This window comes from Passer montanus, unplaced genomic scaffold (genome assembly GCF_014805655.1).
Source record: "Passer montanus isolate IOZ18808 unplaced genomic scaffold, ASM1480565v1 scaffold224, whole genome shotgun sequence".
Classification (NCBI taxonomy): Eukaryota; Metazoa; Chordata; class Aves; order Passeriformes; family Passeridae; genus Passer; species Passer montanus.
The window spans coordinates 166042-181635 of NW_024366860.1; the positions used below are offsets into that span (position 1 = coordinate 166042).

General features: G+C 67.1%; 4 protein-coding genes across 4 annotated transcripts in view; 3 read left to right on the forward strand and 1 right to left on the reverse strand.

Annotated features, from left to right (window-relative positions):
- RPRD2 (regulation of nuclear pre-mRNA domain containing 2) overlaps positions 1–471 on the forward strand; it is a 13384-nt gene extending 12913 nt beyond the window's left edge. The window contains exon 12 of the mRNA XM_039710186.1: positions 7–471. Within this exon, the coding sequence (XP_039566120.1) occupies positions 7–163 (157 nt within the window). The 3' untranslated portion in view covers positions 164–471. The remainder of the gene's footprint in view (positions 1–6) is intronic.
- A 587-nt stretch (positions 472–1058) lies between these two features.
- On the forward strand, positions 1059–6160 carry TARS2 (threonyl-tRNA synthetase 2, mitochondrial). The gene is made up of 18 exons (XM_039710133.1): positions 1059–1212; positions 1306–1502; positions 1901–2024; positions 2119–2240; positions 2314–2431; positions 2659–2720; positions 2843–2921; positions 3028–3171; positions 3246–3344; positions 3544–3710; positions 3785–3947; positions 4020–4157; positions 4232–4309; positions 4393–4493; positions 4886–4987; positions 5258–5330; positions 5420–5534; positions 5947–6160. The coding sequence occupies exons 1-18, from the start codon at positions 1156–1158 to the stop codon at positions 6093–6095; spliced, it is 2088 nt and encodes a 695-aa protein (XP_039566067.1). The 5' UTR covers positions 1059–1155; the 3' UTR covers positions 6096–6160.
- Positions 6161–6765: 605 nt separating this feature from the next.
- On the forward strand, positions 6766–11262 carry ECM1 (extracellular matrix protein 1). The gene is made up of 7 exons (XM_039710175.1): positions 6766–6978; positions 7507–7578; positions 7906–8204; positions 8778–9143; positions 9978–10198; positions 10410–10497; positions 11047–11262. The coding sequence occupies exons 1-7, from the start codon at positions 6939–6941 to the stop codon at positions 11218–11220; spliced, it is 1260 nt and encodes a 419-aa protein (XP_039566109.1). The 5' UTR covers positions 6766–6938; the 3' UTR covers positions 11221–11262.
- Positions 11263–11893: 631 nt separating this feature from the next.
- CTSK (cathepsin K) lies at positions 11894–15069 on the reverse strand. Its single transcript, XM_039710160.1, is given in 9 exon segments — positions 11894–12408; positions 12489–12594; positions 12678–12843; positions 12920–13138; positions 13222–13377; positions 13454–13576; positions 13704–13887; positions 14772–14825; positions 14827–15069. Coding segments are annotated over 9 exon segments (1335 nt in total). The 5' UTR covers positions 15054–15069; the 3' UTR covers positions 11894–12308.
- Between the last annotated feature and the right edge of the window lie 525 nt (positions 15070–15594).

A 15594-nucleotide genomic window follows, 5' to 3' on the forward strand; every position in this document is an offset into this window, starting at 1 on the left:
CGGCTCCGTGCTGCTCCGCACGCCCCGCGCCGAGTTCCGCCCGCGGGAGCCCTTCGGCGGCAGAGACCCCTTCCAGAGCCTCAAGAGGCCCAGGCCACCCTTCGGAAGAGGGGGGGCTCCCTTCTTCACCCCTAAGCGCCCCTTCTTCCCTCCCCGGTACTGACGCAGCTGCTGAGGCTGCCCTTTCATTTTTCTTTTTTTTTTCTTTTTTTTCTTTTTCTTTTATTTTTTTTCCTTCCCTCAACGACCCCTGTAACCTTCTCCTAAATTAAATGTTCTGTACTTTTCGGTTGGTTCTAGCCCCAGCCCCCGCCCCAGCCCCCCAGCATTGGGTGAGACAAGAAAACAGACACAAACCGATGTTTTAACGACAAGAAGCCACGTTGCTGTTAAATAAAACCTTCAGTAGTAGTTGAAAGAGTTAAGAGAAAGAAAAAAAAAATTAAAAAAAGGAAAAACTCTGAAAGCTTCGAGAGGAGCGCTGAGTGGTGTTGGGGTGTTGGTTTCCAGCCGATCCCCAAATTGCTGCTGCAGGGAGGGGAGACCCCCCTGTTCCTCCTGTCTGCCAAAAGCACCGAAACCAGGCAAAAAAAGGGTCGAGGAACCCACCCAAACCCACCTTGGAGCTCCGTGGGACTGGCAGCAAGACGGCCCAAGCGCGTCCCCCCTGCCTGGGAAGACTGTGGTTGGGTTTGGGTCAATTTGGGGATCTTTGGATTTTTTGTTTTGTTTTTCCCCCCGGGATCACTGTTGACTTTCTACGTGTGTGTAAATAGCAATCACTTTTTAATTCCCTCCGGGATCGTTCACCACACGCAGCCGGAGCCCCCCCACACCCAGGGCCGCCCCCGCGGCTTTTATATGAAGTTGGGATTTTACTTGATTTATTTTAATTTTTTTTTTTTGGTTGGTTTTTAGTTGCCTCCATCGTACCTGTTTGATACCGGTGTGGGCTTCAGGATCTGCATAAAAAGTACCAAACCAGCCCTTGGCGGCTCCGTTCTTTCACGCGTGCGCTCCGGACACCCCCGCCCCTTCCATGGTTCCGTCCAATCTGCGGCGCTCCCGCCCGAGCGGGCGAATCCAACGCAGCTTCCGCAGGGGGGTTTTGGCGGCCGCGTCCCCGGTTCCGGCGGAACGGGCGGAGCCGCGGCCATGTCGCCCCTCGCGGGTTCGCGGCTGCTGCTGGCGGGAGCCCCGCGGCGACACCGGGTGCGCTCGGGACCCCCGCTCCCCCGCCCCCGGGACCCCTGCCCGCTCCCCACAAGGGCGGCCCGCTGACCCCGCGCCCATCCCCGTCCCCAGGTGTCCGGGCCGGACCCCGAGCGCCTCCGGCTCTTCCAGCGGCTGCGGGCGGCGGCGGCGGAGCGCGGGGACGGGGATGGAGCCGGGAGCGGCCGCCTCCCACCGGGAACACCGATCCGCATCGCGCTGCCCGGCGGGCGCCGCCTGCCCGGCCGGGCCCTGCGAACCACGCCGTTCCAGGTGGCCACGGAGCTCGGGTACGGCTCGGGACACTCCCCGCAGTGTCCTGGCGAGGCCCCTCAGGCTGTCCCCGCGAGGTCTGCGGGGTCTGCAGTGTCCCCGTGGTCCCCACAGAGTCCCTACTGGATCTCCACAATGTCCCCGTGGTGTCCCCATGGTCCCCACAGGGTCTCCACAATGTCCCCATGGTGTCCCTGAGACCCCACAGAGTCCCTACAGGGTCTCCACAATGTCCCCGTTGTGTCCCCAAGATTCCCCACAGAGCCCCCACGAGGTTCATGGGGTCTCCTCAATGTCCCCATGGTCCCCACAAGGTTTGTGGGGTTCCTACTGTGTCCCCATGATCCCCACAAAGCCCCCACAGGGTTCATGGCGTCCCCGCAGTGTCTCCACGGCGTCTCTGGTGTCCCTGCAGGGCTGGCCTGGCCGAGGTGGCCTTGGTGGCCCGGGTGAACGGGACCCTCCAGGACCTGGACCGGCCCCTGGAAGGTGACACCGACCTGGAGCTGCTCGACTTCTCCTCGCCCGAGGGCCGGGAGGTGAGCCCGGGGCCCTGGGGTGCTGGACCCGCGCCCCGCTGCCCTCACAGCCCCTGAGTCCCCCCTGTCCCCCGTGTCCCCAATGTCCCCCCAGGCTTTCTGGCGCTCCAGCGCCTGCGTCCTGGGCGCGGTGGCCGAGCAGCTTTTCGGGGCGACGCTTTGCAGCACCCGGGCCACCGAGGATGGCTTCTTCTGTGACGTCCACATGGGCAGCAGGTAGGGCTGGGCAGGTGCTGCGGGGTCCCCAGGGTGTCCCCGGGGTGTCCCCAACGTGTCCCCGTGTCCCCAGGGCGGTGCAGAGCGCGGAGCTGCCGGCGCTGGAGGAGGCCTGTGCCACGTTCGCCCGAGCCCGGCACCGCTTCGAGCGCCTCGAGGCCACCCGCCAGCAGCTGGCTGAGCTGCTCAAGGTGTGTCCCCCTGCCCAGAGTGTCACGGGAGGCCAGCCTGGGGACACTGGCACCCTCCTGGTGGGGGTCATTAGCTGGGTGATGCTCACCAGGCCCAGTGTCACCCCCAGTTTGGCGTTACCTGTCACCGCCTTGGTCCTTCGCCCAGCACGGTGTCACTTCCCCCTTGGTGTCACCCCTCTAATGCCACCAAGCCCACTGTCACCCACCTCATTGTCCCTCCCCAGCACAACGCCTTCCAGCTGCAGCAGCTCGAGGAGGTGACATCCCCCACGGCCACGGTCTACAGGTGAGCACGGGGGACGTGGGGTGGCCGTGGGTCAGCACAGCCGTCCCCACTCCGTCTGTTCCTCCCGCAGGTGTGGCCGTGGGTCACCACAGCTGTCCCCACTCCGTCTGTTCCTCCCGCAGGTGTGGCCCCCTGCTCCAGCTGTGCCACGGGCCCCTCCTCAGGCACACGGGGCAGATCAGAGCCTTGCGGGTGCTCACGGTGGGTGTCGGGTGGGGGTCCCCTGCCCTGCCCCACTGCCATCCCCCCATACAGCAGGTTTTGGGCAGGGTCCCCGTGCCCCTCTGATGTCCCCCTGTGCCCTCAGAGCTCAGCTGCGCTCTGGGGGGGAGCTGGGGGTCAGTCCCTGCAGCGTGTGGCCGCCGTGGCCTTCCCCAGCCGCCGGGAGCTGGAGCAGTGGGAGCGGGCGCAGGAGGAGGCGGCGCAGCGGGACCACCGCCGCATCGGGAAGGTGAGCCCTGCCTGCCAGGGGCTGGGGGACCCTCACGGGCATCCCCCCAGTGACACCCTCCCTGCCTGCTGCAGGATCAGGAGCTCTTCTTCTTCCACAAGTTCAGCCCTGGCAGCTGCTTCTTCCTGCCCCGTGGTGCCCACGTCTACAACACCCTCGTGGAGTTTATCCGGGTACGGCCCCCATCATCTCCCTGTCACCCCATCCCCACCACAGCCGGGCACTGCTGTGCCCCCCACAGACCCCACTGCACCCCATACCCCTCTCTACCCACCCTGCACCCCACAACTCTCGCTCTCCCACTCCCTGCAGCCCCCCATGCCCTATTCTGTGGGGCTGAGCTGACGTCCTGCCCTGTCCCTGTCCCCACAGAGCGAGTACCGGGCGAGGGGCTTCAGCGAGGTGGTGACCCCCAACCTGTTCAGCCCCCAGCTCTGGGAGCTCTCGGGGCACTGGCAGCACTACAGCCCCCACATCTTCACTGTCCCTGCCTCCCCTGAGAGCCTCTCCCTCAAACCCATGAACTGCCCGGCCCATTGGTGAGTCAGGCGGCCCCGGGGTGCCCGGGGGGGGCTCCTGGGGGCAGCCTGTCTGTCTGTCTGTCCGTCCCCAGCCTGATGTTCGCCCACCGGCCGCGCTCCTGGCGGGAGCTGCCGCTGCGCCTGGCGGATTTCGGGGTGCTGCACCGCAACGAGCCCCCCGGGACCCTGACGGGGCTGACGCGGGTCCGGCGCTTCCAGCAGGATGACGCCCACATTTTCTGCACCCTGGAGCAGGTGTCTGTCCCCCTGAGCCCTCGCTGTCCCCCCCAGCGTGTGTCACCTGCCCCCCTGACAGCTCTTTCCCAGCTGGAGAGCGAGATCGACGCCTCGCTGGATTTCATCCGCGCCGTCTACGCCGTCCTGGGCTTTTCCTTCCGCCTGGCCCTGGCCACGCGTCCCGACGGGTTCCTGGGGGACCCTGGGACTTGGGACCGTGCTGAGCAGGTGGGGTGATGCCCCCCCTGTGTCGTGTGCCCCCTGCTCTGTGCCCCCCTGACCCTCCCGACCCGCCCCTGCAGCAGCTGGAGCGGAGCCTGGAGAATTTCGGGCAGCCCTGGGAGCTGAGCCCGGGGGACGGCGCCTTTTATGGGCCCAAGGTGAGGCATTTTGGGGAGGGGGGGCCCTGAAGGGGGCAAACCAGGACCCTGCAGGAAGCTCCCCATCCCCTGACTCCCGACAGATCGATATCAGGATCAGGGATGCTCTGGGGAGGCAGCATCAGTGTGGCACCATCCAGCTGGATTTCCAGATGCCGGAGAGATTCGAGCTGGAATATGCCAGGTGTTGGGAGGGGGGCAGGACTGGGGATTTGTGGGGGGCAGGGTTGGGCTGGGGTTCAGGATTTCTGTGGGGTGGGATCAGGGTTGGGGCTGGGGGAGCAGGATTGGGATTGGGGAATGTTTGGAGGGTAGAACTGGGGGCTGGGAGGGGGGTCAGGATTGGGGTGAAGGGCAGAAATGGGGCTGGGAGGGGGTCAGGATTGGGATGGGGAAGGTGGAATTGGGGATTTGGGGGGCTGGGGCAGTCAGGATTGGGGTGGAGGGGCAGAAATGAGGCTGGGGAGGGTCAGGATTTGCGGGGGCAGACATGGGGCTGAGGAGTGTCAGGATTGGGCTGGGAAGGCGGAACTGGGGGGCATCGGGGGGTCCCCCTGACCCCCGTGTCCCCCCCAGCCCCAGCGGGAGCCCGGCCCGGCCCGTGCTGATCCACCGGGCCGTGCTGGGCTCCGTGGAGCGCATGGTGGCCGTGCTGGCCGAGAGCTGCGGCGGGCGATGGTGAGGGGGCACCCCCAAAACACCCCACAGCCCACCCCCCCAGTCCTTCAGGCAGCCCCCAGCCCCTGGGACACGACCCCCAGTTGTCTGAGGCCCCTCATCCCCAGTGTCACCCCGTCCCAGGGTGCCCCATCTTGGGACAGACACTCCCCAGGTTTGGGGACACTCTGTCCCCAGGACCCTCTGGATCCCTGAGACACCTCCACCCTTGGGGCACCCCCTCCTTGTGCGTTGCCCCCAGTGTCCCCCAGTGTCCCCTGTGCCCCCCAGGCCGCTCTGGCTGTCCCCACTGCAGGCCATGGTCATCCCACAGACCCCCGAGGTGGAGGACTATGCCCGGGAGGTGAGTGTGTGACCCCCCCTGTGCCCTGTGACCCCCCCATCCCATCCCTCCCTGCCCCCCCGTGCCCCCCACTGACTCCGGGGGTGCAGGTGCAGGCGGTGCTGAGGAGGGGGGGCCTCCTGGCTGACCTGGACGGGGACCCCGGGACCACCCTGGCACGGAAGATCCGCCGGGCCCAACTCGCCCACTACAACTTCCAGTTGGGTAAGGGTGGGGCGTGGCCTGCAGACCCCCCAGGACCCCCCTGGAGCCCCCCAGGACTGGCTGGACACCCCCATCCACATCCTGGGTGCTGCTGGGGAGGAAAACTGAGACCTTCCCCTGGGACCCCCCACTATGAGACCCCCTCAGGAGCCCCCCCAGGAGCTCAGTCCCCCCTTGGGAATTCACCAGCACCCCCTGAGATCCATTTGGGACCTCCCTAGGAGTGTTTTAGGGACGCCCACCCCCTTTGGGACCCCCCTTTGGACCCCCCAGGACTGTTCTGGGACCCCCCAAGTCCCTGTCCTGGACCCTGCAGGGCGGGGGGTGCTGTGCTCGGGGGGTGCTGTGCTCGGGGGGGTGCCCGTGCGGGTCGGGGGGCTCGGGACCCCTCCCGACAGCCGTGCCCCCGCAGTGGTGGGGCGGCGGGAGCGGGAGCGCGGCACCGTCAGCGTCCGGAGCCGGGAGAACCGGCAGCTCGGGGAGCTGGAGCTGCCCCGGGTGCTGCAGCGGCTGCAGGAGCTGCGCGACGGCCGCGTCCCCGACGCCGAGCAGCGCTTCTGAACCCCCCCTTCCTTCTCGAGACCCCCCCCCCAAATTAATAAACCGCTGGAAACGCGCTGGATGTTGTGGGAGCTGAGACTGGGGTGCTCGGGGAGGGGGGCAGCGCCTTGGGGACCCCCAAAAAATCCCTGGATACCCTCCCCACAAACTCGGGTGGTGATTCCCAGGTTTCCCTTCCCTCTCCCGAGCTGCCCCCGGCACTTCTGGGTCCTTCCAGCCGGGATTTCCCCCCCGCCCACGCGTCGGGGAAAGTGGGGATGGGGTTGCGCAAAGCCGGAGTCACGGAGCCGCAGCCGCCGTTGGGCAATCGGGGAGGGGGACACGGGGCTGTCCCCCCCCAAACACACCCCAAACACCTGCCCGGGCAGGATTCGCTTATCCCGGGATAGGACAGGAGCCCCCCGCCCCGCCAGCCCCCCGCCCACAGGTGACCAAGGCGGTGACCCTCGGGGACATGAGCTCAGGGACCCCCCCTCTGTCCGGGGGTCCCTCTGGAGGTGGCCCTAAAGCCCCCCCCAGCGCCGGGGGTGACTCAGTGGGTGGGGGCCCCAAAACGGGGCAAAACCCACAAAAATGTGGCCTGACCACTTCCCCCTGCTGTGACGCAGGGGTCGACCAGGGTGGGGCCAGGACCACCAGGGTGGGGTCAGGGCTGGGGATGGGGGGGGGTTCCGGCCCCGGGGCCGTTTGGGGGTGCGGGATCCAGCGCAGCCCCCCGGGGTCCCCCTCCCGGCTCTGCGGCGACGTCAGGCCGTGACTCAGCCCCGCGGGATGTGGCCCCACGCCCGACCCGGCCCTTCATAAGGCGGCGGAGCCGGCGCTGACCCTACAGCTCCCGACGCCATGGCGGCCTTCGGCCTCTTCCTCCTCCTCAGCGCCGCCGGTGAGTCCCCGCTGCCCCCACCCAGGGCCCCCCCCGACACCCGGGGCCCCTTCCCGAGCTCAGGGTCCCCTCCCCGGCCACCTGGATCCCCTTTCTGAACACCTGAGATCCCCCACTTAGATTCGGGGGGCTCTTCCCGAGCTCAGGGTCCCTTTCCCGGGTGTTTGGATCCCCCTCCCGAGCTCCTGGAGCCCCCCTGGGACACCTGGGCTCCCGTCCGGGTGTTTGGGACACCCCCACGGACACCTGGCTCCCCACCCCGGATGTCGGGGCTGCTGCCCACACACCTGGATCCCTCCCAAACGCCTGGAGCTCCCTGTCCCAAACACCTGCATCCCTCCTGGCTCCCCTTCCCCAGCTCCTGGGGACCCCCCTGAACGTCTGGGACCCTTCCCAAATAGCTGGGCCCCCTCCCCGTTATGGAGCTCCAAGCCCACAGGTCTGGGGGGGGTCCCTGCTCGCTGTTCCATGGGTGGGGGGACGGAGGGGGTGACCCTGCTGACCCCCTGTGTCCCCCGTGGGTGACAGCGCTGGCCTCGGGGCATCTGCAGCAGGTGGTGCAGGAGAGCCTGGAGCTGCAGCCCCCCAACATCAAACAAGGTGAGGGGACAAAGGGGGACACCCTGGGGTGGGGGGACAAAGGGGGACACCCAGGGGACAAAGGGTGACACCCAGGGGTGGGGGGACAAAGGGGACTGGGGACACGGGGATGCTCGTGGGGGGGGATTATGGATGGAGGGGACACGGGGGGGTCAGGGTTAGGGGTGGAGGGACGTGGGGACGTGATGATGGAGGAGAAAGGGGACTCGGATGGGGGGGACACGGGGCGGGAGTGACATGGGGACACCGAGTGGGACCACAGGGACAGAATGGGGAGAGGGGGGCACACAGGGACAAGCTCTGTGCCCACCCACTCCCTTTTCCCAGTGCTGCAGCAGGAGCAGGACCTCGAGGTGCCCCCCGACATCCTGGCGGCGGGGACCATGTTCCCGTCGCGCAGCCCCCCGGAGTGGGGCAGCGCCCTGGACGGGTTCCCCCCCGCCTGGCCCATGGCCGCCGCCGTGTCCCGGCACTGCCGGGACCCCCCCACGCTGCCGCCGCCGCTGCCGCTGCCCCCGAACGCCTTCGCGCACCTGCGGCGGCAGGCGGCCGCGCTGGCGGCGCTGCGGCCCCGCATGAACGATTGCTGCCGGCACCGCAGCCCGCTGCCCTGCGCCCGCCGCGCCGTGAGTGCGGGCACCGCGGGACGGGGACACCCCGGGGAGCGGGACACCCAGGGGACACCGCGGGGGGACACCCAGGGGACACCCCGGGGAGGGGGACACTGAGGGGACACCGCGGGGGGACACCCAGGGGACACCCAGGGGAGCGGGACACCCAGGGGACACCCCGGGGAGGGGGACACCCAGGGGACACCGCGGGGGGACACCCAGGGGACACCCAGGGGATGGGGACACCCAGGGGACACCCCGGGGAGGGGGACACTGAGGGGACACCGCGGGGGGATACCCAGGGGACACCCAGGGGACACCGCGAGGGGACACTGAGGGGATGGGGACACTGCAGGGATGGGGACACCGAGAGGATGGGGGGACTGAGGGGATGGGGACACTGTGAGGGACACGGGGACACCGTGAGGGACACGGGGACACCGCTGGAGGGGAAGGCGCTGGGGCCGGTGTAACGTGGGGACATCGCGGTGTGTTGCGGGGGGATGATGCGGGCAGAGGGGACAGTGCCACTGCGGAGGGCGGGACACGGGGTGACACCGAGGGGGCCGTGTCCCCCCTGCCCCGCAGTGGACGGACGTGCTGGACGGGTTCTGCACGGATGAGTTCGGGGTGAAGACGCGGCAGTTCCACTGCTGCCACCGCCACGGGGCCGCGCGGCGCCGCTGCTTCGCCCAGGAGACCCCGGCCCCCACCTGGGGCCCCGTCCCCACCTGGGACCCCAACGTCGCCTGGGATTTGGTCAGCGAGCCGCCCTTTCCTCCCGGCGAGCCCACGGCCACCAACCTGGGCAACATCTGCGGGCTGCGGGCGCTGCGGCCCGGGCCCCCCGGCCCCGGTGGGCGCTCCGGGCCCCGCGTGCGGCTGCGGCTCCGCCTGGAGCGGGAGTACGGCCGCTGCTGCCGCAACGAGAGCCTGAGCTGCGCCCACAACGCCGTGAGCAGCGGGGACAGGGCCGGGGGACAAGGGTGGGACGGGGGGGACGCGGTGATGAAGGGTTGGGGGGCTCCAGGGGTTCGGGAGAGTCTCAGGTGTTAAAGGATTGGGGGGCGCAGGTGTCCGGGAAAAGGGACTGAGGTGTTTGGGAAGGGGACGGAAGTGTCTGGGAAAGGGACTGTGGTGTTTGGGAAAGGACTGAGGTGTTTGGAAAGGGGATCAAGGTGTGGAAAAGGGACACAGATGTTCGGGAAAAGGACAGAAGTGTTTGGGAAAGGGACCGAGAAAGGGACTGAGGTGTTTGGGGAAAGGGACAGAAGCGTTTGGGAAAGGGACAGAAGTGTTTGGGAAGGGGATTCAGGGGTTTGGGAAGGGGACAGAAGTGTCTGGGAAAGGGACAGAAGCATTTGGGAAGAGGACTGAGGTGTTTGGAAGAGGGACACATTGGGGAAGGGGACAGAGCTGTTTGGGAAAGTGACAGAAGTGTCTGGGAAAGGGACACAGATGTTCGGGAAAGGCACTGAGGTGTTTGGGAAAGGCACTGAGGTGTTTGAGAAAGGCACTGAGGTGTTTGGGGAAGGGACCGAGGTGCTCGGGCTGGCACTCCGGTATCCGGGGAGTGGCCCCGGCTGTCCCGGGCATGACCCGTGTGCCCGGATCGTGACCCAGCCGCTCAGAGGCCGGGAAGGCTCCCAGGTATCCGGGAAGGTGACAAACGTATCAGGGAGGGGCCCCGGCATCCGGGGAGGGGACGGAAATGTCCCAGGGATGACCCGGCTGTTCGGGGGTCCCAGTGCCCGGGCAGCCCCCCGACCCCCGGCTTCTCCTCCGCAGTGGCTGAAGGGGCTCAATCGGTTCTGCCGGGAGGAATCATCGGTGAAGACGGGCCAGCACCGCTGCTGCCAGCGGGGGGGTCCCCGGGCCCGGGGTCGCTGCTTCGCCGCCGCCGCCCCCCACCCCGAGTACGACCGGGAGCTGCACAACGTGAGCCTGGCCCGGCCCGGCCCGGCCCTGCTGCGCTCGCTCTGCGGCCCCACGCGGCTCTTCACAAGGACGTGAGTGACCCCAACACAGCCCGCGGGGACCCCCCGCTCTTGGGGGGTCCCGGCTTTGCAGGACCCCTCATCCCCATCCCCGCCATCCGCGGCTCTCCGTTGCTCGGGGAGGGGCACGGCAGCCCACGCCCCCCGCCTTAAACCCCCTTGGGGGTGCCCCCCGTGCTCCCCCGGTGTTCCCCCGGTGCTCAGCCCCGTGCCGTGTCCGCAGGCGGCCGGTGCCGGAGCTGCTGGGGGCCATGACGGCGGCGTGCTGCCCGCTGCCCCCCGAGGAGCGCGGCGCCTGTGCCCGGGAGCAGGTGAGAGCCCGAGGGGTTTGGGGGCGCTGGGACCCCCAGAACCACCCTGACCCCCATCCCCTTTACCACAAGTGAGAGCCCGAGGGGTTTGGGGGCGCTGGGACCCCCAGAGCCCCCTGACCCCCATCCCCATTACCACAAGTGAGTGCCCGAGGGGTTTGGGGGCTCAGGGGACCCCCAGAACAACCCTGACCCCCATCCCCACAAGTGAGTGCCCAAGGGGTTTAGGGGCCCTGGACTCCCAGAACCACCCTGACCCCCATCCCCATTACCACAAGTGAGAGCCCGAGGGGTTTGGGGGCTCAGGGGACCCCCAGAACCACCCTGACCCCCATCCCCACAAGTGAGTGCCCGAGGGGTTTGGGGGCGCTGGGACCCCCAGAGCCCCCTGACCCCCATCCCCATTACCTACAAGCAAGTGCCCAAGGGGTTTAGGGGCGCTGGGACGCCCAGAGCCCCCTGACCCCCATCCCCACAAGTGAGTGCCTGAGGGGTTTAGGGGCGCCGGGCACCCCCAGACCCCCTGAGCCCCGTGCCCGTTGCCCACAGCTGTCCCAGGGCATCGCCACGCTCTGTGCCACCCCCGGGGACGCCTGGCGGGACCCTCGGGGCTGCTGCTCGTGGGAGGAGCCCGAGCGGCGCCGCTGCTTCGACAACGCCTACCTGAGCCAGGTGAGGCTGGGGGCCGCCCTGGCGCCCCCGCCCCCCGGCCACGAGGAGTGAGCCCCTCCCGGAGGGAGGGGACAATAAAGATGTCACCTCTGAGTGTCCCTGCTTGTCCTTTTTTTTGGGGGATTTCCTTGTGCCTCACTGTCTCCATTGTTTCAGGGTCCCCCCCCGGCTCTCAGCCCCGTTCCGGGGTGTGGCGGGGTGTGGGTGGGTACTGGGGTGTTTGCACTCCTGGGGTGTGCCAGGCCTGCTGTGATACCCGTGTTTGGTTTTGGGGTGTGCTGTGGTCACCGTGCTCACCCACACGGGGCACGCACGGCCTCGTGCCCCCTCCCCAGGGGTCTCTGTGCACCTCTGCTCTGGATTCTTGTGGCCCCACGGTGTCATTGTCACTCGTGGCCACAATCCCAGGAGGTTCCCAAATCCCTCATGGGACCTCAGGGTCCCCAAATCCCTCGTGGTGCCCCCCCCAGCCATGGCTGACACTCCCTGGGGAGGGTTTGGGGGGTCTCTGGTGGGGCTGGGGGTGTCCTGTGGGTCCATCCACCCATCTGTCCTTCCCTGTGTCCTTCCCCTCCCCAGATACTCCATCCATCCATCCCAAAATTCCCCAGCAGTTTCTTCTCACCCTATTCTGCCCCACAAGGGGCTCTTTGCCCCTTTGGGAAAAGGAAGAATTTTTCCCACCCCTGTGGCTTTTTCCCAGCACGAAGCAAACCAGTCCAAGCCTTATTCCCAATTTTAGTTGAAAAATAAAGTCATATCATTCTCAGCAGCCTCCACCGGGATACAGGGTGGAGGGAGAGGGATCTGTGCTCTCCACTGGGAATATTCCACCTCCACCCCTGAGGCAGAGGCTGGAGTGGAACCTGTTCCTGAAGCATGTCTGGCTGGATTGGCCTCCACACATCAGGCCAAGCACAGTCCATGGCAAGGCAGAAGCCAGCATGGCAAAGTGTGGAAAAAAAAAGAGTTGAGGGGACTCATCCCCCATTCCCTGTGGTGAAGAGGGGGTGTCTCCCCCTTCCCAAGGGAAATTTCTCACGGAGACAAAGAATTCCCCCCGGGAGCACCGTCACCTTTGAGGCTGGGAGGGAAGAGGCCAAGCTGGAGGGCAGGGCAGTGGGAAGGGAAGGGCTGGGTCACATCTTGGGGAAGCTGGCCAGGTTGGCCACACCACAGGCGTTGTTCATGTTGCGGGCCAGGAGGACGTAGCCCTTGTTGCCCCATTCCTCGCCCCAGCTGCAGGTGGAAAAGCAGAGCCTGAGCCTCTGGAAGAGCCCCAGCCACCTGCAATCCCCAAGGCGTCCCAAGCCCTGTACCTGTTCTTGATGATCCAGTGCTTGGTGCCCTTCTGTGCCCCGTAGCCCACGGCCAGCACGGCGTGGTTGATGTTCTCAGCGTTGCAGCTCTCGTCGTAGTACACGCCTTGGGGACACAGCCACTGTCACCGGGCGTGCCTCGGCTCCCCCAGCAGCCCCGCGCCCCCCCAGCTCCCCCCAGCCCCTCACCCCTGCTGTAGAACTGGAAGGAGGGCAGGCTGGCATCGATGCCCACGGAGATGGGCCCAATCCTGGCCACCGCCCTCTTCAAAGCCTTCTCGTTGCCCTCGGGAATCTCGCGGTAGCCGCGGCACTTGGCCGCCTTCCCCGTGGGGCTGTACATGCAGCTCTCGTCCTGCGAGGGCCAGGAAGGCCAGGTGAGGTGGGGAGGGGAGGGACGGAGGGGGATTTGGGGCTGGCCCCCCTCCCACCTGGCCGATGTAGGGGTAGGAGTCCTCGGAGTCGATGCCGCGGTTCTGCCGGACGTACTCGAAGGCGTTGGTCATGTACCCGCCGCCGCAGCCGTCGTTGTTGGCCACGCAGTCCACCAGGTTTTGGGGGCTGAGGGACAGCAGTTTGCCTGTTTTCCTCTTCAGCTGCCCCTCCAGGGCGCCCACCGAGCTGAAAGCCCAGCACGAGCCACACTGGCCCTGTGGGGACAACACAACGGGTGACACCGCGGTGACACAGGGTGACACGGGGTGACACCCTGCTGCAGGCACACCCGTCTCACCTGGTTCTTGACAGGGGTCACGTAGCCTTTCTTGCGCCAGTCCATGGCAGCCGGGGCTCTCTCGCTCCAGTCGGGGACAAAGAGTGTCTCGTTGTGGCGTTGGTGACCACGGGGCACCTTCAGCCCGGTCATCGTCCTCACCACCTCCTCGCTGGTCTGGAGGAGGAACCGCGGTGAGTGGGAGCACCCACAGGGGCTCAGCCCCCCTCTGTCCCCCGCCAGGGACACCCACCATGTCACCCAGGTGGTTCATGGCCAGCTCGAAGGTGTGGACGCCCAGGGAGTGCTCCAGGTTGTGGGTGTTGATGTATTTGAGGTTCTTCTCCCAAATCAGCCTCCGCGTCACCTCGTCTGCCTGCGCCGGGCAAGATGGCACTGGGACAGGGGTCCTGCCTGTGTCCCCCACCCTTGGGACATCCTTGTGCCCCAGCACCCCACCCTGGGGACGTCATTGGGGGTCCCAGGCACAGAACCCCCCGTACCTGGCCGTTGTACTGCTTGTGGTGGGTTTTCTTCCACAGGTCCCACTGCGCGTCCAGCTCCCGCTGCGGGTGCGGCTGGGCCAGCGCCGTGGGGACCAGCAGGGCCAGCAGCACGGGCCACCTCATCCTGGGGACCAGCAGGGCCAGCAGCACGGGCCACCACGTCCTGGGGACCAGCTGGATGCTGGGGACAGGGCACAGGCTGAGCCAGGGGCTCCGGGTGGGGGCAGGAACCTGTGCCCACCCTCCTGTGGGACCAGGACCCCCTGCACACCCTGATTTGGAGCTGGGACACTCTGTACACCCTATTTTGGGGCTGGGACCCCTTCCTTCCTCAATTTGGGGCTGGGACCCTCTGCACATCCTGATTTGGGGCCAGAACCCTCTGCACACCCTGCCTTGGGGCCAGGACCCTTTGCACACCCTAATTTGGAGCTGGAACCTCCTGCACATCCTGATTTTTTGGGCTGGAACCCCCTGCCTACCCTGCTTTGGGGCCAGAACCCCCTGCACACCCTGATTTGGGGATGGGACACCCTGCACACCCTGATTTGGGGCTGGAACCCCTTCCTCCCTCGATTTGGGGCTGGGACCCCCTGAACACCCTGATTTGGGGCTGGGACCCCTTCCTCCCTCGATCTGGGGCTGGGACCCCCTAGCTGGGCTCTGGGACCCCTTCCTCCCCCCATCTGGGGCCAGGACACCCCCGCGGGCAGGGCTGGCCGGGCGCCGGCATCACATGAGCCGGGACAGCTGGTTCCCGTTACCGCTCCCGTGACCGGCTCGTTCCGGCAGCCCCACGCCGGGGTGGGGGGAGTTTTGGGATGCAGAAGGTGCAGGAGGGGGCCCGTCCCACCCATCCAGCCCCTCCTGGTTCACCCAGCGCCCCCAGCCCCCCGAGCCGGGGACCCCCAGCTCCGCTCGACGTGAAGTGCCTCAGTTTCCCTTTTTGTGCCTCCCCCCCAAGGTCCCACATGGGACCCGATTCCCTCCCATTTCCCACTGGGATCCATTTCCCTGGGGAAAAAGGCACCCAGCGCCCCCCGGGGACCCCTCCCCGCCGCTTACCGAGCGCGGAGCCGTCGGTGGCAGCGCCGGGACGGGGCCTGCGGGAGCCGCTGCGCTTTTTATGCGGCCGGATTGAGGAAGTTTGGAGGCAGCCGGAAAATTTTGGCAAGCATCGGGGTTTGGATGGGCTGGAGGGAAGGAGGGGACAAGGAGGGGGACGCGGGGGCTGCCCCCGGCTTCACGTGGTGCTGCGGGACGCGCTGAGTCAGCACCGGCGCGGGCTGGTGGCGGCTCCTGCCGGGACATCGTCCTGTCCCGGGACATCGTCCTGTCCTGGGACATCGTCCTGTCCCGGGACATCCTCCTGTCCCGGGACATCCTCCTGTCCGTGAGACCTTCTCCTGTCCTGGGACATCGTCCTCTCCTGGGACATCCTCCTCTCCCTGGGACCTGCTCCTGTCCCGGGACATCCTCCTCTCCCTGGGACCTGCTCCTGTCCCGGGACATCCTCCTGTCCTGGGACATCCTCCCGTCCCTGGGATGTCCCCCACCCCTGCATCCTGCCCTGGGGACACCCTCCTGTCCCAAGGATCCTGGCCCCAGGGACACCCTCTTGTCCTGGCATCCCAACTTAGGGATGTCCCGCTGCCCTGGGGACATTCTCTTGTCCCGGCATCCCACCCTGGGGACATTCTGCTGTCCCACCTTGTCCCCAAGTCCTCCCCGTGCCCGACTAGGATGGGGCTGAGCACCCAGTTCCTTCAGGAGCAGCCTGGGGACATCGTGTGACAGCAGGAACAGAGGACAGGACCCCCCAGCTCTGTCCCCAGTGTCCCCCAGCCGGTGCCCAGCTGGGGGGGCAGGACGGTGCTTTGTGCAGTGA